At 41.0% G+C, this 21,704-nt stretch overlaps 2 protein-coding genes across 3 annotated transcripts in view; one reads left to right on the forward strand and one right to left on the reverse strand.

Moving 5' to 3' along the window:
* The window catches only part of UPP2 (uridine phosphorylase 2), a 28,954-nt gene extending 15,359 nt beyond the window's left edge, over window positions 1-13,595 (forward strand). Inside the window, exons 4-7 of the mRNA XM_089659742.1 lie at window positions 894-1,008; window positions 5,996-6,205; window positions 7,772-7,918; window positions 12,946-13,595. Coding sequence (XP_089515868.1) covers window positions 894-1,008; window positions 5,996-6,205; window positions 7,772-7,918; window positions 12,946-13,088 — 615 coding nt within the window. The 3' untranslated portion in view covers window positions 13,089-13,595. The remainder of the gene's footprint in view (window positions 1-893; window positions 1,009-5,995; window positions 6,206-7,771; window positions 7,919-12,945) is intronic.
* A 1,627-nt stretch (window positions 13,596-15,222) lies between these two features.
* The window catches only part of CCDC148 (coiled-coil domain containing 148), a 309,952-nt gene continuing 303,470 nt past the window's right edge, over window positions 15,223-21,704 (reverse strand). For both annotated transcript variants that reach the window (XM_089659739.1, XM_089659740.1), the window contains exon 15: window positions 15,223-20,256. In XM_089659739.1, coding sequence (XP_089515865.1) covers window positions 20,110-20,256 — 147 coding nt within the window. In that variant the 3' untranslated portion in view covers window positions 15,223-20,109. The remainder of the gene's footprint in view (window positions 20,257-21,704) is intronic.

The following is a 21,704-nucleotide window of genomic DNA, read 5'->3' on the forward strand; positions in this document are numbered from 1 at the left end:
GTGCTACAATAATCCAAGTGTATGTATATATGTGTGTGTGTGTGTGTGTGTGTGTGTGTGTGTGTATATATATATATATATATATATATATATATATATATATATATATAGCAATAGCAAAGTTGGTGCATAATCGGTCAAAATCCTTCCCTGTAATCTTCAGTTTGTATGAGGTTGACAGTGTTCAGAGATAGATGTAAGAGCAGTGCTGGATTTCCGTCACTAGAGCCTTCAGTTTTAAAACTGATACCCATGGGGTAGAATTCTGCCTTTTACACAGAACATTTATCTGTTTTACTGGTCCCAACCTGGCTTAGAATTTTAACACCATGTGTAAATAAGTTTTTATACAAGATGAATGTACTTCTTCGTTCATGTGCAGCTAATGACATCTGCACCCATATCATCTTCATGTAGGTGCCAACTGTTCGGAGATGGACCCAAAGTAGACAAGGCCCCCATGTAGAGATCAGGCGACAAACAAGGCTTTTTGTTGATCAAGCTTCATTGCCGTGCTTGTACTATTTCAACATTGTGCTTCTGCAGGAAAGTGCTCTTATCCTTTAAATGGGGAAAAAAACAAAATGATCTTCATAGTGCTTGCCTGCTCTTCAGCTCCGTAATCTTGCCTTGCTGCTGACAGATTCACCTTAATGAATTCACAAGTAGAAATATCAGAGGTGAAGACCTGCCATGCTGCAGGTAAATGGGTTTTATCGTTGTTTTAACTTGTCAAGCTAAAGAGAGCTGCATTTATCTTTCTGAAATAAAATGTTGTGTTAGGGTGCATGTATCTCACTGCTATTTGCTCGTCGGTTTATATCAGAGTTAAATGTATTCTTCATAGTTGTATGTGTTATGTAACAGTATCCTGTGACCCTATCTTTCTATAGCATGGCATGGGTATCCCTTCCATCTCTATCATGCTTCATGAGCTCATTAAGCTGCTGCATCACGCCAAGTGTCGAGACGTCACAATAATTCGTATTGGGACATCTGGGGGAATTGGTGAGTGTATGTCGTATGTGGGTTTTGTTTTTTTTGTTTTTTTTTTGTTTTTTTTTGGACACTTAAAGCAATTGCAAATGCTATAAAAAAAAAACAAAAAAAAGTTTATATTTACAGTTGCAAGAAAAAGTATGTCAACCCCTTTTGATTACGTGGAGTTTTGCATGAATTGGGCATAAAATGTGCTCTGAACATCATCTAAGTCACAATAATAGAAGAACATAGTCTGCTGAACATAATACTACACAAACATTAGATGTTGCCATGGTTTAATTGCACATAACATGTAAACATTCACAGTGCAGGGAGGAAAAAGTATGTGAGGCCCTAGCTTAATGACTTCTCCCAGAGCTAATTGGAGCCAGGAGTGAGCCAACCTTGACTCCAATCAGTGTGATGATATTGGATGTGTTGCTGACAGCTGTCCTGCCCTTAAAAAACACACACCTGTTTGGGTTTACTGGTTTCAAGAAGCACTGTCTGATGTGAACTATGCCTCGCAGAAAAGAGCTCTCAGAAGACTTATGATCAAGAATTGTTGACTTGCATGAAGCTGGAAAGGGTTACAAAAGTATCTCCAAAAGCCTTGATGTTCATGTGTCCACGGTAAGACAGACTGTCTACAAATGGAGAAAGTTTAGCACTGTTGCTACTCTCCCTAGGCGCGGTCGTCCTGTAAAAATGACTGCAAGAGCACAGCGCAGAATGCTGCATGAGGTAAAGAAGATTCCCAGAGTGTCAGCTAAAGACCTACAGAAATCTCTGACACATGCTAACATTTTTGTTGATACATCTACAATAAGGAAAACCTTAAAGAAGAATGGAGTACATGGGAGGACACCACGGAGGAAGCCATTTCTGTCTAAAAAGAATATTGCAGCACGTTTGAAGTTTGCAAAAGAGCACCTGGATGTTCCACAGCACTACTCGCAAAATATACTGTGGACAGATGAAACCAAGATTGAGTTGTTTGGGAAGAACACACAATACTATGTGTGGAGAAATAAAGGCACAGCACACCAACATCAAAACCTCATCCCCACTGTAAAACATGGCGGAGGGAGCATCATGGTTTGGGGCTGCTTTGCTGCCTCAGGGCCTGGACGGATTGTTGTCATTGATGGGAAAATGAATTCCAGAGTTTATCAAGACATTTTGCAGGAAAACGTACGACCATCTGTCCGCCAACTGAAGCTCCGCAGAGGATGGGTGATGCAACAGGACAATGACCCAAAGCATACAAGAAATTCAACAAAACAATGGCTGCAACAGCACAGAATACGCCCTCTGGAGTGGCCCAGTCAGTCCTGACCTCAACCCGATTGAAATGCTGTGGCATGACCTTAAGAGAGCGATTCACACCAGACATCCCAAGAATATTGCTACACTGAAACCGTTTTGTGAGAAGGAGTGGTCCAAAATTACTCCAGATCGTTGTGCAGGTCTGATCTGAAACTACAGGAAATGTTTGGTTGAGGTTATTGCTGCCAAAGGAGGGTCAACCAGTTATTAAGTCCAAAGGTTCACATTCTTTTTCCTCCCTGCACTGTGATGTTTACATGTTATGTGCAATTAAACCATGGCAACATCTAATGTTTGTGTAGTATTATGTTCAGCAGACTGTGTTCTTCTATTGCTGTGACTTAGATGACGTTCAGAGCACATTTTATGCCCAATTCATGCAAAACGCCACGTAATCCCAAGGGGTTCACATACTTTTTCTTGCAACTGTATCTGCTCTATGGCGCAGAGAGTGGCCCCCGATCCTCTTATTCTAGGGACACCTCCATGCACTTCTGGATCCTCCTTTCCAGCAAGTGCCCCCATAGGAAGTTGCTTCTTATGGGGACACTCGTGCAGTCTCGCTACCGAGCCATGCTGCCTGCATTTATAGACACAGAGGTGCGCAGCCATTCCTCTTTACTGGGTTTGATTGACAGCAGTGAGAATCAATGGCTCCCACTGCCCCAGCAAAGCCAGTGAAACCAGGAAGTGAGGGGGGAGAGACAGGCACGGCTCAGGTAAGTAAAAGGGGTGGGGAGTTCAGGAGGGATACTGAACTTTTACATTAATTCAAGGAATGCATTAAGATTAACCTCTTCTGCGCCACCCTATAGCAGAAATACTGCTAATGGGCAGCACGGGTGCACAATATCACATATGTGTACGTGATTTTGCAGTTCGGAGTAGGGGGCATGCATGCGCCGCGTGCCCTACCTGCACCATCATTTGCGGCCTTGGCTGTCAATCACCTGGCAATCATCGAGTATCACCGATGGGGGAGAGACCTGTGTATAAACACAGATCTCTCCCCTGCCAGATCCTGCACATTGCTATGTATGGCTCTGCTATGCAGAGCCATACAAAGCAGTGTGCTTACAGTGTAAAGCACACAGTAAAATGGCACACAGTTAACCCTTTGATCGCCCCACATGTTAGCCCAATCCTGCCCAGTGCCATTAGTACAGTGTCAGTGCTTTTTCATTGCACTGATCACTGTATTGGTGTCACTGGGGATGTCAGTGACAGTCAGTTCACCCCCCCCAGTGTCAGAATGCCCGTCGCAGTCCCGCTATAACTCACTGATCACTGCCTTTACTTGTAGAAGAAGAAAAAAATTCCAGCATATATGCCGCCATTTGTAAACGCTATAACTTTCATTAAAAACAATTAATTTACACGTATTGGGATTTTTGCTTTTTTTAGCAAAGGCATGCAACAGAATACATTTTGGCCAAAATTTATGACAAATTTTCATTTTTTTGTTTATACCACAAAAAATAAAAACCGCAGAGGCAATCACATGCCACCAAAAGAATTTGTGGGGAAAAGAGGACGTAAATTTAATTTTGGTGCAGCGTTGCATGACCGCACAACTGTCAAAGTAAAGCAGCGCCGTATCGCAAAAAAATGGCTTGGTCAGGAAGGGGGGTAAATCCTCTGGATGGCAAGTGGTTAAAAGTGTTCAGTCTTTACAACCACTTTAAAGGCTTAGCCAGTCCAAAGTTATTTTCCAAAAATATAGAAATAACAGATTGATTTTATTTGGAGGTTACTCATATCTCTGCACATTAGTTTCCAGTTCCTCTCATTGTGACCAACACAATTATAGTTCACTGAAATCAGGGTTGCCAGGTGTAATGGCCGTTCACACCAGTGTGTCTCAGTAAGGCAGCAACACAACACATTGCAACGCACTTGCTTTTTAAATGCATCAGAATGCACAGATGTGTTTTTAGTATGTTGTGGAGCTTTGCCAGCCTATTACAAATGAATGGGCCACTTAACACAACGCACATTAAACACATACAGTACCTTACTGCAACATGCTGGTGTAAACGGGCCATAAAACCCATCAAATGGGCTAAAGTTGTTCTCAAAAAGTAGCTCGAGGATGAATAATGTATGAGATGTATAAAAGAAAAGTAGATATACAGCTAAGTAGATTTCTAAAGTGCTATTCAAAAAATCTCCCCTATTGTTTGACTTACTGCCACTATAAAAGTTCAAGAGGACATTCATTTCCTTTGAATAGCCTCCGGTGGATTTCATGGCTTGTTCACGACACATGAGAAATGCGTTATTTCAGCACTGGACAACAAGAAAAAAATCCCCATTACATTAAAACAAAATAAAACTCTAAAATTAAAATTACTAGGAGGTAATGATTGACAGAGATATGCAACGTTAAACTTCTTATTTCCCTTAACAATTTTTTATTTTGTGTAGTGTACGCTCATGCCTCATTTCTGGCATCTGTAAAATGCCAGGAATGGGCCAGATGCCAGAGACCATGTAGCTCCTTTGTGAAAGGCCGGAGTTGCATTAGCAGTGGCTACCAAATGACCAAAGAGGATCTGGAAGAATTGGCAACAAAGATGGCAGTGGGGAACAAAGTGGTGATGTGCCTGGAGCCGCTATTGCTGGAGCATGGCACGGAAAGAGGTAGATGTGTGCCATAATCTTCAAGTAAGCGATACATCCTTCAAGATTATGGCAAAAGCTCTCCTCCACTAATGAAGTTTACTTCTGCTTTAAATAATGTGCATTGCGTTGAAACATTCTTGTATGATGTATTCTGAGTGCATTGACCTGCAGTTTTCCAATTAAGTCAATTACAGTAACACAACACATCAGCATAACATAACGCATGTCATTGCCTGTCCTGGTGTAAGCAAACCCACACATTGCACTAAGGTCTGTCTTTTATCTCCTTTTTTTTTTTTAAACTAAACCAATAGCTTTTGTCTCTAGCCCATTCTCGATGGAAGCTAGTCGGACTGGCCTCTAGGACCTGGTTGTGCAGTCTGCACCATAGGCCTGGCTTAGCAGTATTGCCAGACCTTTGTCAGGAAAAATACACTCAAATATGTTTATTCAACTACTTTTGCTGTTTCTTGGAGTTCAGCTTTAACTGCTTTATTTCAGGTACTTATGTAGCGCCGTCCATTTACGCAGCGCTTTATACATATATATTGTACATTCACATCAGTCCCTAACCCTCAAGGGGTGTACAATCTAAGGTCCCTAACTCACATCCATACATACACATACTAGGGCCAATTTAGACAGGATCCAATTAACCTACCAGCATGTCTTTGGAGTGTGGGAGGAAACCAGAGTACCCGGAGGAAACCCATGCAGGCACAGGGAGAACATGCAAACTCCAGGCAGGTGGTGCTATGGCTGGGATTAAAACCAACGACCCTAGTACTGCCAGGTGGAAGTGCTAACCATTTAGCCACTGTGCTGCTCTGTCCAAGGTCTCTTTTCTTGGTAAAATGTGACCTGTATGAATAGGATTTCAGCTTGGCATTTACAGGGTGGAATCCATTTCATGGAACAGATTTATTGTCTTTACTAAATATTTTTCAATGCAAGAAAATAGTTGACAGTCGGGTTCCTTAATAATAAAAATAGCTGTAGTTTACCAATACCTCTACTTGGAAGATTACTAACCCACCATGCACTTATGCCTTTTTTCCAGGCATTAAACCCGGGACTGTTGTAATCACAGACATTGCTGTAGATGCCTTGTTCAGGCCACAATTTGAACAAGTGATTTTAGATAAAGTGGTGGTCAGGAACACAGAGCTCCACCAGGAACTAGCAGAAAATCTTCTACGGTGCAGCAAAGAGATCAATGACTTCCCAACCATTATTGGACACACCATGTGCACGTATGACTTTTATGAAGGTATGAAGCATCTGTATACCTAGATATTGAAGCGTCTGTATACTTTGCCCATTTTGTAAAAAAAAAAAAAGAAGAAAAGGGAAAAAAAGGTTAATACATGAAAAAAGATACCCAGAACACTAGGGGGTAAGATAAAGAAACTAGGCAGCAGACACTGCTTGCTTTTGAGGCTTCCTTTTCTAATTGAAACTTCTGACTGAGCTGCCAGAAAGTCAGTGTTCTGATTTATTGTATTTTGTAAACAATGGGCTAGCACAGCTAAGAATGATACATTTCTAACATGTGAAAAGGAGACTACAGCGCCACCTTCTGACTCAAAAGAGACATATGTAAATATGAAATATTGCATATTAAAATAAGTGTGTGTATGTATATAATGTAGTATTCCTGATCATAATGTGTACAAACTCGCTGTATATTAGCACCCTGTTACTAAATTCCAGCTATCTTTTTCTACTGCTGCTGATTCCCTGCTAGAGGTAGATGAAGTACCCAATGACTCTCTGCCCTTCCTTTCACAATGTAACATGAAGTATATAAACTGCCATTCACTGGGGGCTTAAACTTGTATACTGAAATCCCATAGACTTGAAAATGACATATGGCCCGTTTTTTGGTTCTGGTCAAATAGGTCTGTAAATAATGTGCATGCCTGTGCAAAATTGAAAAGCGAGAAACATGCAGTACATCTCCACATGTAAAGAACTTCCCTATGTTTATGAAAAATCAAAAACACTTGATGATCCTGCCAGCTATCCCATACTTCCTGTTTGAGCTGACAAGGCTGACTCTACTGCACTTAAAATCACAATCCGTGCTATCAGCCCTACGTGGGTTTTTTTTTTCCTTCTGGACTACAGAACACCACCTCTTCATGGTATGGAAATGAGGAGAGGGGAAGATGTTCTCTAGTCCTAAAGAACCAGGCAGGGTTGCCAACACTGCTTGGGATTTTAGTGCAGTAAAGGTGGCTTTTGTTGGTTTACTGGATTTCTGATTAAACGTCCTGCATTTTTCTGTACTTGAAGCCTTTTAAAGAGATAAGACATAGCAAATGTGCATTTATTGCAGAGATGTTATTTGTACTTGTTATTTATACATACACTTTTAAGAATACAGAAAGTAGAACTATAGGGGAGGGCTCATTAAGCAACCCTGTTAACTGCTGGCAACACAAAAGGTTCACCACTTTTTGCAAGTAGTCTCTCATTGCTGAGGGATAGTGGGATCCCCCCCTCCCCCCCATCAAGCTCCTGGACAATAGTGAAGACCTATTCTGGGATTACACCCAGCCTTGTTCCACCCAATAGGAGCAACCTGTTGTGTGTTTTTTGTTTTTTTTTGGGTTGCAGCCATTTAATTTACCAGAGCAATCCATGCATAATTACAATCCATGAAAATGCTCCTTCTATGAAAGTACACCTTCATTTTATTACATTATGTACTATGTAAAAGTGGAAAACATCTCTTGCTGAGCAAAAATTACTCATATAATGTAAGATAATTGAGTATTTGTTTGAAGAAATGAAACATGTACACAAGCAGTAAAAGTAATTTATTTCTAAGGTCAGGGGAGATTGGATGGAGCACTGTGTTCATTTTCTAAAGAAGAAAAATTTGAGTATCTGCAGAAGGCATATAGCGCTGGCGTCAGAAATATCGAGATGGAATCTTCAGTCTTTGCTGCAATGTGCCATTTATGCGGGCTTAAAGGTATTTATTAAATCTAATTACAAATTACAGTAGATTCTGGCAAGGCACTATTCTCTTTTTTTATTATGTGCAATTCAGTAACAAACTGAGCTGTTTTGCTTTTATGGTATTTGTTTGATGTTTTATATTGTATCTTGTATTATATCTCAAAACACAGATTCAGAGATCGTATGGGGTGGAATGAGGTCCTGGGCAAGGTAGCAGCTTTGCCTGCCTCCCCCCACCCCATCCCTTAGGCCTCTTTCTGATCAGCCCAAGTGGATCTGATCAGAAGCACCACACACAGAGGTGGCTCTAGGCTTTGTGAGACCTTAGGCAAAATGTAGACATGAGGTCCCACTCATGCCCATCCATCTGTTGGCTACGCAGCAGGCCATCCCATGTTGAGACCCTCGTGCAGTGGATGGAAGGGGTGACATGCGCGGATGCAATGTCACTCCTCATTGGCTGGTGTCTGGAGCTCCAGAAGTCTTAGGCTATGCGAGAGGTGACTGTGGCAGAGTTCTTGACACATCCCATGCACAGCAGTGTTAACCAGTTCGGCTCCAGAGCAATTTGTTTTATTTTTCGTACAGGTGTAAAAATCTCCTATTTTTGGCAATAAAATTACTTAAACCCCAGTGCATTATATATTTTATGAAAGGGGCCCTGTAGAATAAAAAGGTGATGATATTTGCACATTTTTATGTCATGAGATTTGTGCAACTGTTAAATGCAAATTTTCAGGATAAAATGAATTTTAGTGCAAAGACACACAATAGAATACCCATTTTTGGTTAAAATATAAAAGATGAGGTTGCATCAAGTAAATATCAAACATTCCATGTTTTTAAAATTGCATGCGCCTGCAATATCACCAAAAATGATACCTAAAAATTACCATAGGTTACGCTTTAAAAGCCTTTACAGCTCATCAGTTTAGAGTTGCCTAGAAGCTCTTGTGCTAGAATTATTGTTCTCTCTCCGCCGTTCATGGCGATATAGCACATATGTGGTGCAACCGCAGTATACATACACAGACACACCCTGGGCTTTGATTTGCGCAGGTGTGCGGGGCAATTGGGGTTACGGCATTTAAAAAAATAATAATTTTTTACTTAAACTTTTATATTTTTTTACTTGATTGCTATCACAAGGGATTAATAAACCTCCATGTGATAGCATTGGGCAGCTAACAGGTACTCTTTGAGGTCTATTAGACCCCTAATGTCCCCATAATGTCTCCCCTGCCCTTCACGCCATCTAACAAAGCACAGATCGGCTTGGTTAGATGTTTCCCCTGGCCAGGAAAGGGTACATTGTAAACCGGAAGTGACATCACATCTGGTTTCACTGCTTGCATGTGAGATCGAGGCATGGCTTTGACTCTCTTGCATCTCTCTCACTTCCCTAGCTGGTGGATGTGTTCCTGGGCTCTGGTTAGAGCAGGAGATCCTGAGAACTGCCGGAAGAAGGGGGGAGCCACTGCGCTGACAGCTCTGTTGAAGAGCTGCAGCATCACTTTCATTTCCAAGCCGGAAGCCGGCTGCGTTATGCAATTTAGGCACCCTGTGAGTGCCAGGCCTTAGGTGATTGCCTAATTTGTCTAATTAGAGAGCTGCCTCTGACCACGCAGGCCTATGGGCAGGGGGATGTAAACAGACCATTTACATCCGCCTACCTCCTAGTCCGCCTAGGTCTAGAGGAAAAAAATAGGGCCCAGTTCTTACATTTTTTTTTTTTTCCAGGCCCTGACACTATTCCTAGAATCACAACAGGAAGCAAGTTCAAATCTCCTACAAATGAGGGGGATTTAGCAGAACAATTATCCCCATAGGAATATATCTCTTCACCTCCTACATCTGAAAAATTGTATTGGATTCCCACTCTTTTTTTTTTTTTTTTTTTTTTTTTTTCTCAGCGGCAATGGTAGCCAATGCAAATAGTGAGGTTACTTTTTCCCCACTGAGGAAACAGAAGACAATAAAAACCTCAGCCCAAAGAAAGAGACAAAGAATGCCTAATAGTTTGGTTTTGGTAGCTCTCCACAAAGCAAGGAGCCCCCTGAAAAACAAGCGTCACTAAAATTGGGAGCCAAGTTATAGTTTTAAGAATTGGAACCTTAAACACCTTACTACCTTTATGGATTACAAATATAAAATGTACAACATGTATGCGTTTTTATAAGTATTCTCTTCTGAGAAGCAATGGGGCACGGAGACAACTATTGCCAGAACAGGTGTCCACACTGAAAGGTTCTCCCTCAATTTCTGTTCTGGTGACAGGAGTAAAATTTGGGATTTCCCATTACTTTCTGCCCCATTGACAACATTCACAAGGACTATTAGAAAACATAAATCTCCCAAGCGGGGAGACAGACAGCAATAGAAAAAAAACCTGACAAAGGTACCAACCTGTCTACACAGGTTGCAAGAAAATCTTTTGAGCTTTAGGTACACTTTAAAGAGGATCTATGGTTATAGCATGCATTTTCATTGTTTTAACATTAACATTGTAATAGCAATACAAAACAATGGTTATATCTGACAATCCAATATAAGCTTTCTTGAAAAAATCTCCTATGTTTTGTGAGTGCTGCCTGTCTCTTGGGTGTCTTTTTTACAACTTTTTGGATTCCCTGCATGCTTTTCGGCTTCTCCTTTGCGGTTTGCTTTCAATTTCCATGGACTACATATCCCATGATACCTTACTGCCTGCAAGTACTGACTCTGCCTCCTGAAACTCCTCCTCTCTGTACCTCCTGTATTTCAGAAGGCAGGCTCTGCGAAATGCGTGACACAGGGCATAGTAAATAATTGTCCCAGAATTCAAGGAAGTAAATGTGAGAGGATCTTCACAAAATAAGTTTACAAACTTCAAGATCATTCAGACAATTAAGAGTCCGTTAGAAATAACTAAAATTCAATGTGGTAATGTTTATATAATATAAACTTTTCACCATAGATACACTTTTTGATGCTGAAGTTTAGGGCTTTAAAAAAATAAAATGGCACCAGGAATGGGATTTCCAATGAATGGTTTCCCATGTGCAGGTGACTGTGGTCCTCAGTTCTCTGCCCCTGGCTACCACCACAGTGGTGATCTTCTGGTGCTGTGAGGATTAATATGAGCAATATGACTACCTGTGACAAGCAACTGTCGTCTAGTGCCGACTATTTCTGCCCCCAGTGCTCCAGTTACAGAAGTTGTGCTAGTGATTCCCATAATGAAAAGCACTCTCTGAATGGAGGATGGCCAGATGAATTAAAGGTCCTCCTTCTCCAGTCATGGAATGCTTTGCATTGTGGGAACCGACAGAACGGCTTCTTTAAATGGAGCACAGTGGCAGAGGGCAAGCGTAGCTGGCACTTGACTATTGCCTGTCAGAGGTGCAACACCTCATAACTCCCACAGCAGATAACTGGTGTGTGGGTAAGACAGGGCAGAGGACTGAGGATTTCAAATGTACACAGCAGCCACCAGCACATGGGACACTCTTCATTCATGGCAAATTCCATACCTGTTGCGGTGTGTTTTTTAAAAAAATGTGTTTATTTACTAAACTTCAGCTTTATTAAAATAACACTATGAAAGAGCAGGCATTTGAAAGCATTTTTGATTGAGCTTTAATATTTTAAAGTAGATACTGCTATAACACCTCAATATATGTGCCCACTGAAAATACACAATATTGCCAAAAGTATAGGAACACCTGCCTTTACACGCACATGAACTTTAATGGCCTCCCAGTCTTAGTCCGCAGGGTTCAATATTGAGTTGGCCCCGCCCTTTGCAGCTATAACAGCTTCATCTCTTCTGGGAATGCTGTCCACAAGGTTTAGGAGTGGTTAGACCATTCTTCCTGAAGTGCATTTGTGAGGTCAGCCGCTGATGTAGAATGAAAAGGCCTGGCTTGCAGTCTCCGTGGCAATTCATCCCAAAGGTGTTCTATCGGGTTGAGGTCAGGACTCTGTGCAGGCCAGTCAAGTTCCTCCCCCTCAAAGTTGCTCATCCATGCCTTTGTGGACCTTGCTTTGTGCACTAATGTGCAGTCATGTTGGAACAGGAAGGGGCCATCCCCAAACTGTTCCCACAGAGTCGGGAGCATGAAATTTGTCTAAAATAGTTTGGTGTGCTGACGCCTTAAGAGTTCCCTTCACTGGAACTAAGTGGCCAAGCCCATCCCCTGAAATACAACTCCTACACCATAATCCCCCTCCACCAAACTTCACACTTGGCACAATGCAGTCAGGCAAGTACTGTTCTCCTGGCAACCGCCAAACCCAGACACGTCGATCAGATTGCCAGACAGAGAAGCATGATTGGTCACTCCAGAGAACACGTCTCCACTGCTCTAGAGTCCAGTGGCAGCATGCTTTACATCTCTACATCCAACACTTTGCATTGCGCTTGGTGATAAGGCTTGGATGCAGCTGCTCGGCCATGGAAACCCATTCCATGAAACTCTCTATACTTTTGTTGTGCTAATCTGAAGGCCACACAAAGATGGCGACTTCTGCGCACTGTGCACTTCAGCATGTGCTGACCCTGCTCTGTCATTTATGTGGCCTACCACTTTGTGGCTGAGTTGCTGTTGTTCCCAGTTGCTTCCACTTTGTTATGCTACCACTGTTGACCGTGGAATATTTAAAAGCAAGGACATTTCATGGGTGGATTTATGGCAAAGGTGGCAACCTATCACAGTACCACGTTTGAATTCACTGAGCTCCTGAGACGACCCATTCTTTCACAAATGTTTGTAGAAGCAGTCTGCATGCCTAAGTGCTTGCTTTTATACACCTGTGGCTATGGAAGTGATTGTAACGCCTGAATCCAATGATTTGGACAGGTGTCCTAATACTTTTGGCAATATAGTGTACATTATACTTTTAAGGATTCATCCACAAGATATTGTTGCTTTAGCTGAACCAGTATTTCCTTTAAGGCTTGGATTGCATGGTATTCATATCAGATTACTGTTAAAATGGAATGTGCTCAGAATATACACTTGAAGCTTTCACGGTGCTTTATCATCTCCTCTCTTTTAGCTGCAGTGGTCTGCGTGACTCTACTTGACAGGCTACAAGGAGATCAGATCACAGAGAGTCATGCTGTTCTAGCCGAGTACCAGAGGCGACCTCAGAAGCTGATTGCAAAGTTCATCAAGAAGCAGCTAAACTTGTGCACATAGCTCCAGCTGTGCCTGATTCTAGACTATGCTGCTATCTGGGGCTCATTAGATATACTGTACCTGTGATGGGTTTAATTTATACGTACTGTACATATTCTGAAAGATGAGTGTATTGCATAGCTCTTTTTCTGCAGTGATTGGTCAGTGAAACCCTAGTAAAGCTGGCAAGCCTTAAGCCAGCAAAGTACAGTTACGGATATGCAGCTAAATTAGAATCCACTTGCTGGCAGTGCTGATCATAAAATTTAAATTCACAGTTCATTATTTGGTAAAAACTTCTTTGTCTCCTAACAGTCCCAGTTTTAATGGGCTTTCCTAAAATTTTGGGCTTTAGTGTCTTTAACCCCCTTCATGACCAGGCCGTTTTTTTGATGCCTCACTCTTATATGGTGATTTTAAAAATGAACTGTTTGTTTTTTTGGTTTGTTTTTTTTCCCCCACAAACGGATCTTTCTTTTGGTGGTAATTGATCACCTCTGGGTTTTTAATTTTTTGCGCTATAAATGAAGACGCCAACATTAAAAAAAAATATATTTACTTTCTGCTATAAAACATCAATTTAAAAAATCTAATGTCTTCATAAATTTAGGCCAAAATGTATTCTGCTACAAATTTTTGATAAACAAAATCTCAATAGGCGTACATTGATTGGTTTGCACAAATGTTATAGCATCTACAAATGTGTGTACTGGATTTTTTTTATACTAGCAATGATGGCAATCAGTGACTAATATTTACCCTATCTTAATGTATTCTCTGCGTGAAAAACGTTCTGTATGCTGTTCCCCCCCCCCCCCCCATACCCTAACTGGGCATTGCAATAGCAGGGGACATTGGCTCCTACTGCTGTCAATCACAGCCTGTGAGGAGAAAGCTGGGCACAGGGCTGAGCTGCACTGCATTAGTCAATGGACAGAGTGTGGCTCAGGATTGGGCCTTCATGAGTGCCCTCATAGCAAGCAGCTTGCTATGGGGGCACTCAGAAGGAAGCAGAAGCCAGAAGTGCAGGCAAGGGAACCTGAAGAGCAGGATCGGGGCTGCTTTGTGCAAAACCATTGCACAGTGCAGGTAATTATACTATGTTTGCTCCACCAGTTTGACAAAACAACTGTTTTAAAGTATTTGTAAAGCATTTTTAAAATAACAGAGATTGGTCAGATCAAGGTGGGACTTAAAATGTTGGTTTCTGGGTAGGTGGAGATGAGAAATCCAGTGCAGAGATTTTACCTTCAACAGTCCAAGACCTATTAAAAAGCCAGTGGGAGACTCCATCTCCAACCAATCCAAAACTGAAATGGATGGACCAATTCCAGATGTTCAGGTTTATGATTTTGAAAAATTGGGACGTAATTATTTCTGAATGCTAAGTACACTTGTCACATACTGTAGTATTCTGGGTTTAACCGTGAGACAACTTGAGAAACTACCTTTCCAGGACACCATAATCCAGGTCCAAGTTAGCTGAGCATAGACGGCTTAGTGGAGGTGCTAAATAAAAAAAAATAATGGAGACCTCCAATATCAAGAAATGCCCTACGCCATTTTAGTGGGATGAAAAATAAATGTATAGGAAAAAACACAATGTTAAATATCAGAATTAAACTTTTAGCTGGAGCAAGGATCAGTGAAAAACAGATTTTCATTCCAAAAATTGATTTTCACTATATATTTTTCTTGGCAACATAGTATGTTTATATGCTTTTATACTGGCTAATGATTTAAAGTACTTTAAGGTCAGTGAAGTTTGATTAATGAATAATATAAAAGGATTGTAGCCAGCAGGTTCACAAACAGTATATCAGGAGAGGATTACAGAGGTCAGACCTGATGTATTTTTGCTACTGGTAGACCTTGCAGTACACATACAGCTGTTTATGTTTCGTAGTATTTTATATGGCTCATTGTGCTTTTCTCAGCTCAGTAACTGCAGTGTGTTTTTTAAAATAATGAATCTTTTATGGACGAATACAAAGTCATTCTGGAACAAAACATTAATGAATTCCCTTTTTGGATGGTTGACATAAACGATTGTAATGAATAAAAAATTCAATTTACAGGATAATGATATTTTTTTTACAAGAGCTCGTATTTTCTAAAGATGAAAATCCATATATAAAAATACAGACATACAACATTTAAAAGCAATATTCCTTTTATGAGTTATTTTACTTTAACAGTTTGTAAAATTAAATAAATAACAGATTTTACAGCGTGACATCAAATATAAGCACATGCAGGATTATTATACAAGAAACTGCAAAAAGCTGATGTGTAAAGTGCAGTTACCCACAGCAACCAATTACGTTTGAGAAACAAAATAAGACTTCTAAAATTTTCTCTAATGGGCCAAAGTCTTCATGGCCTTTCGAGAAACTGGCACCAGTTATTTTGAGTTGAAGTGGTGAGAACTCCCAGATACAAAACAATAAATTGATTCATTATTGGTGAATTCAAGGTTTTACCCATAGTTGCCATCTAAACTTAATTTTGGAACTTCTTCAGATGGGTGGCCGGAGGGCAATAAATACAGTCAAGGTTTTACTGCCCCCCCTCCCCTCCGGGCCACCCACCTGAATTTTAATACAGCCGGACAGTACTGTACACATGCCATTTCATTTTTAACTAAGGGTGCAGAGTTTGACAGGCAGCACCAGTTGTCAAACTCGCCCATTGAGTTCAATGTATTTGCACCACACCTGCAAGTCAAATTCTTGGCTCACAGTTGTGGTGTGGTCCCCCCCTACATCTCCAAAGAGCCATTACAGGCTCATGCACACAGACTGTTTGAGCAACAAGTATGCTCTAGAATACAAATCCCAGCTTTTTTCTGTGCATGATGAGCTGCATGTATACTCAGGTAAACACTGATGCTTTTGTGCTTATGCATATAATGTATGTAGCCCCGATAAAACCTCTTTTATGACGAAACGCGTCAGAGGGAGCCTTCGTTCTGATGTCATCGCATTGTCCGCCATCTTGGAACACCCAAACATGGCAATTGATGCCTGTTCTCTCCAGTAATTTTATTTGAACAGGACAAGATTGCACTTACAACATCCCTGAATTAATACACTATGATTGGCACCACTTTATTTTTTATGGGCCAATACTGATCTTTAACCCAGAATGGTTGGAGTGGAGCGGTGGGTCTCAGTATAGTCAATCTGCCTGATGGAGCCTTTATTCACATTGAGCCTAACCCAGTGTTTCTCAACTCCAGTCCTCATGGACCCCCAACAGGTCATGTTTTCAGGATTTCCCTCAGATGAAACAGCTGTGGTAATTACTAAGGCAGTGAAACTGATCAAATCACCTGTGCAAAATAATGGAAATCCTGAAAACATGACCTGTTGGGGGTCCATGAGGACTGGAGTTGAGAAACACTGGCCTAACCCGACGTGTAATAAGGGGTCTGGTTAGGCTCACTTGCCCTACATGGTGGTGGCCACTCACACGGGTGATTTCTGGTTGGAATGAAGACAAATTTTTTTTATTTGCACTTTGTGAATGAAGAAATTCTCTCAAAGACTGTTTTGCAATGATTGTTCACATTTGAGGACTTTTAGCACTTCAGAGTCCAGTGTGGACTGTCATTATGTATTTATCTAGTACACTTCATTGTGCTTTTTATATATTGTTTGGTATATGTTCACCCTTCGCGCCATACCTTTATATATTTACCTATAATGTACCGGTATTTCTCAAGCTTGGAACATTTGCATTGAGAGAATGTCATACACACATGCGTGTAAATGCAGAGGCACAAAAGCATCAGCGTTTAGCAGAATACCGCCATGTGCTGCCATTTACTACTTCGACTGGTAGTACGCACCACCTGGCAGAGATTTTTACACCAGAGCATATTTGCTCCTCAAACCATCTGTGTGCATGAGCCCTTAATGGCTCTTGAGAGATGTAGTTCTGGGGTGTTGGCGTACGTCAGTAGTAACTGACATGATGGCATCCTTCTGATCCCTCATAGTAGCTGCCATTGCAAACATTTTTACATTGGAGCATATTTTCACCTCATACTATCCATGTGCACAAGCCCATTGCTTACCGAGAATGAAATCAATACAGGCATGTGGACAGGAGCAGAGGAAAGTGGGGAAGGGCTGACAACACTGTCTGGGACTGCAATGCAGCAAAAGCCGTTGTCAGCCAACAGGAAGTTACTGGATTGCTGATCAGGTATTTTTTTTTCTTTTAAAAGGATAAAACCTGTAGAAATGTGCACATAGTGCAGATATGTACTGCATGTGCTCCTTCCTTTTTTTTTTCTTTTAATTATTTTGCTCACACATACTTACATTTTATAGGCAGCCTTGGGACACACTGCTACTGAGTGATGTCACTTTTAGTAAAGCTGCAGTCACCCTGCAAAATGGCTAAACTATTGCTTATTTATGGCACTGTTTTCTACTCCACAATAATGGCTCATTCATCACACAAAATAATTGTTTCCATTAAGTAGAGGTAATGCGCATTTTCTGAGCTGCACAGAAAAATATCTTTCGTCTTTTATTGTCATTGATGGTAGCTCAATTCCATAATGTAAGCTTTTATAGTAACTATTCACTAATGGTGCTATATAAGTAAAATGCTGTAATACCACACACTTCTGTTATTTACCTGTTATTCTTGCTATAGATAAAGTAATCTGCCTGTAAAAAGCATCATTTCCCTATGTCAGCCAAACCTTTAAGTGTTTGGTTTTTTTTTTAACTCTTGGTACTGTAAAAAATGTACTGTTTTTGTGAAATGTGTATATTGATGCTTGGTACTGTATACTTAACATGTATATAATATGTAATAAAGAAAATTTTAGATATTTGGAGAAATTGTGTGAGTATTAAGAGCTTGATATTGAGGATATGTGTTCAAAAAACAAGGAGTCCACACAGGTACCAAACACCTAGTAATTAAGAAAAACCTGGAGGGATTGCGATAAGCAAAGCGAGTTTTTGATGCATTGCAAGAAATGTTTCATTATTGTATAATCTTTCCTTACTGTGTATGTAGTGCTCACCCCTGAAAGAGCCCGAGTATCTTTCCCAGGCTAGGACATCTTCAGTCAGGCACAGCGTTTCAGTGACTCTTCTGGCACAGTAAATAGTCTGGGAGTATTTTTTTTATTTTTTTTTCTTTATGCTTCATGAAAAATCTGAACTTGAATAGGGTGTAAGGTAACTGTGGGATGCTTCAGTAAAGTAGCAACTTGAGAACACTTTCCTCTCTCAAAGCTGCCTAGCACAGTCCTTGCAGCAGCAAATAATGGACTGAGCCACACTGGGACACCATAGTTCAATTTAAAGGGACACAAGCTTTATATGACCTCACTTAATGGTTTGGTCATATACGCCAGGTGAGAGCATAGCCGGTGAAGGTGTATGCACTACTGATTGGAGAATTGCACGGAAAATTTATGTTTTATTACACCAATAGAAGGAACGTCAATCACAGATTGATCTAGGACCTTTGTTGTGGCACAAGTGTGATTGTAATATTACAATTTATTTTTGGACTATTCATTTAAAATGTATTCATATTTTATTTCACTATATTTTCATACATACTTTTTCACTTTTCATTGCATTATCAGTGGAGAGCGACACTGCTTATGTTTGGTTCACTATGACACATTGGTATGTGTAGAGTGTAAGCGACCCACTTATAATTTCAATATTTATCATTTTTATTGCATTAACACCCACATTATTGCTTTTATACACTTGAATATTTACATCATAGCTCACAAGACTCCACATTTAGTATTCACAACCTCTTGGAGCAGCCTTTCTCAACCAGGATGCTTTGAGGTTTCTTCATTGGTGCCTTGGCAAAATGTCTAAACATTGCCCAAAACTTGTATACAAGCCAGCGGGTGGAACAAGCCTTCCCTTTTGTTACACAACGCTACAGGTTTTCATTGTGCACCATAAGACCTTCTAGCCGCTGGCATCCTGACAACCAACAACATTATCAGTTGATAAGGAGGATGTCGGCTGCCTGCACAGCATCCTAGTTTGACCCTCCCCTGCCCCTCTCCATCAGTGCTGGGGTCACATTAACTCAGTGATGGAGAAAAACTGAGGGAGAAGAGGGTGCAAAAGTGTATTTGCTTTTGAAGAATAAATCAACTCTAACGTTGTCTGTCCTACATGTGTGGATGTTGCTGCATTATATAAAACTATTAGAATAGTTTTTCACATTTTAGAATGGGGTGCCTTAAGACTGCATCATTTTACAGGGTGCCTTGGAACTGGCCATAATTTTAAAGGGTGCCTTGACTGAAAAAGGTTGAGAAACACTGCTCTGGAGGAACCCTAGTTGTGAATGGCTGGTCTAGTGTCTCATACTCCTGTAGGCGGCAATAGAACCTGTGGTTTTACTGCAGAAATGCTGTGTCCCTCAAAGAAAGATATAGAAAAATAAATTTAATGATGTACAATTAATGTAGGTGTTTACCCAAAGTTCACCTTTTTAAGTGAAAGGTTTTATTTATAAGACTTAACTCAGGTTTGCTGATAAATGAAAAGTTACAATGCAGAGCAATAATGAAGATATTATAGTATCTTGACCCTGATGCCCTTTAGGTGACAGCTCTCTCCAGCTCTTATGCCCCGTGGTCAGACAAGTCAACGGCACTGCTAAGTTTCCGGTATAAACAAAATTCATCTTGTGCTCCTTCTGCTGCAATCACAACTACTGCTAACATATCCTGCAATTTATGTAGCGCTTCTGGCAATAAACACTTTGTAAACAAGAAGGGCTGTTAAATTCCAGAGCAGCAGTGTAGCTGTCACCTCTGGTCTATCTCTCACATGTAATATCTCAATCTCCATCCACTCACCGAATATAATGATACTTACTGCACAGCCATAACCTGATGTATTTGTCCATTTGCTGCCAGGTCAGTGTGCATGAGGCAACGCTCCTTCCATGGTAACAGGAATCTAATGACAGCCCCAGTAACACTATAAATAATTTAATGATAAAAGGTAATACAAGAGAGGTTCTGCTATTTTTTAAACACGGTGGACTCCATGTCCTTTCTCGGCGGTTTTGGTGGAAGGATTTTAGGTAAGATTTCTTTAGCGTAGGAAGTCTTGTGAAGACCGGCATCTCGAAGAGCCATTTCAACTCGGACCCTTGGATCAGAAACTATCTGTAAAATAATAATCAAAACAGCACTTTTAGGGGGCAACTCTGTTTAAATATACGTATAAAGCACATGTACAGGAATTGCTACATGCCAGAAGTTATAAAAAAATCTAATAATTATAAACCATTACCAAGTAAAATATTTAAAAAAAAAGGGTAAAACGTATTTCTCACAGCACAAAAAATGTATTAAGGTAAAAAACCTTCTGTGCTGCATGAATCCCCCCCCCCCATTCTTACCTGACCCCAATCCGATCCAGCAATATGCATGGGAGCTCCCTCTTCACTGGGCAGATTGATTGCGGTGGGAGCCATTGGCTATCACTGCTGTCAAATCCTGTGACAAGGGTGCGGGGGGGTGAGCTGTCTGCTCTGTGCCAATAGGAGCGAGCCCGCACGGCTTTTCATGTGGACATTTGCCAAAGAGGGGGTACCTGGAGTGCCAGCGAGGGGCCCAAAGGAAGAGGATCGGGGCTGTTCTGTGCAAAACCATTGGACAGAGCAGGTAAGTATAGCATGTTTGTTATTTTATTTTTTTAGTTAAGGTTTAATGTCACTTTAAAGTCCATGTTTTAGACTCCATATTTAGGGTGTACATGAAGCATGGTCACAAAATCCATACCACCCCACTCCACCCTTACCTGAATCACTGGATGCATGGCTCCACCCACACAGCCACATCATCAAGTTTTAGGAAGGCTCAAAGAAAGTTGCCACATGCCCCATCTGGAGGAGTTATGCAGAGCGGATCATTCCACCCTGTCCAGCTCTGTAGTCTAGCAGCACTTCCTCTAATCAGGTCTGTACCTCCATAAGGACCTGAGGCTGGGGGAATACATTGCCAGAGCCTGTGCACCGCACCTGTGATGCACTGATCATGGATGGAATGCTCTACAAACCTCACTGCAAAACACCATCAGTGATCAGTGTTGCTCCACTTACTTTTTTTTTTTTTGCAACAGCCTTTTAAGTTTATGCAAATTCTAAGAGTGAACTTTTCTTTTAGTCTCTTCTGGTCTAATAAATAAACCATTAATAGTGTTTTGATTTAATGCTTTGAGGACTACGTAACTACACCCCTATAAAATTATGAACAAAAGGGGATGGCCTAGGTTTCAAAGTCCTATCTGGTTTCTGTTGTCCTGATACAGCAGGCAGAGTTGCTGTTGCTAAGACTGTAAAGCAGAGACCAGCTGAATTTCGATCCATGTATGAGCAGGCTGATTGTACCCAAGTCAATCAACTTGGGTACAACTTGTTGAATTTTCTATATTTGATTACTGCCAGTGGCTATAGCCTCCAGCAGTAATCATTGTGTTCTGCTGTCCATGCCGGCTCCCCCGCAAACCTCCCCCCGCTCAAAATTCAGAAGACTCCAGCAGCTAATTCCAACACTCCTCTAGTCCTCCTCCAGACTCTGCACTTTCTGCTTCCCAGCTTTATCCCAGCAGC

The sequence above is a fragment of the Staurois parvus genome, unplaced genomic scaffold (genome assembly GCF_062004578.1).
Source record: "Staurois parvus isolate SC_StPar_1 unplaced genomic scaffold, SC_StPar_1.0 ptg000031l, whole genome shotgun sequence".
NCBI lineage: Eukaryota > Metazoa > Chordata > Amphibia > Anura > Ranidae > Staurois > Staurois parvus.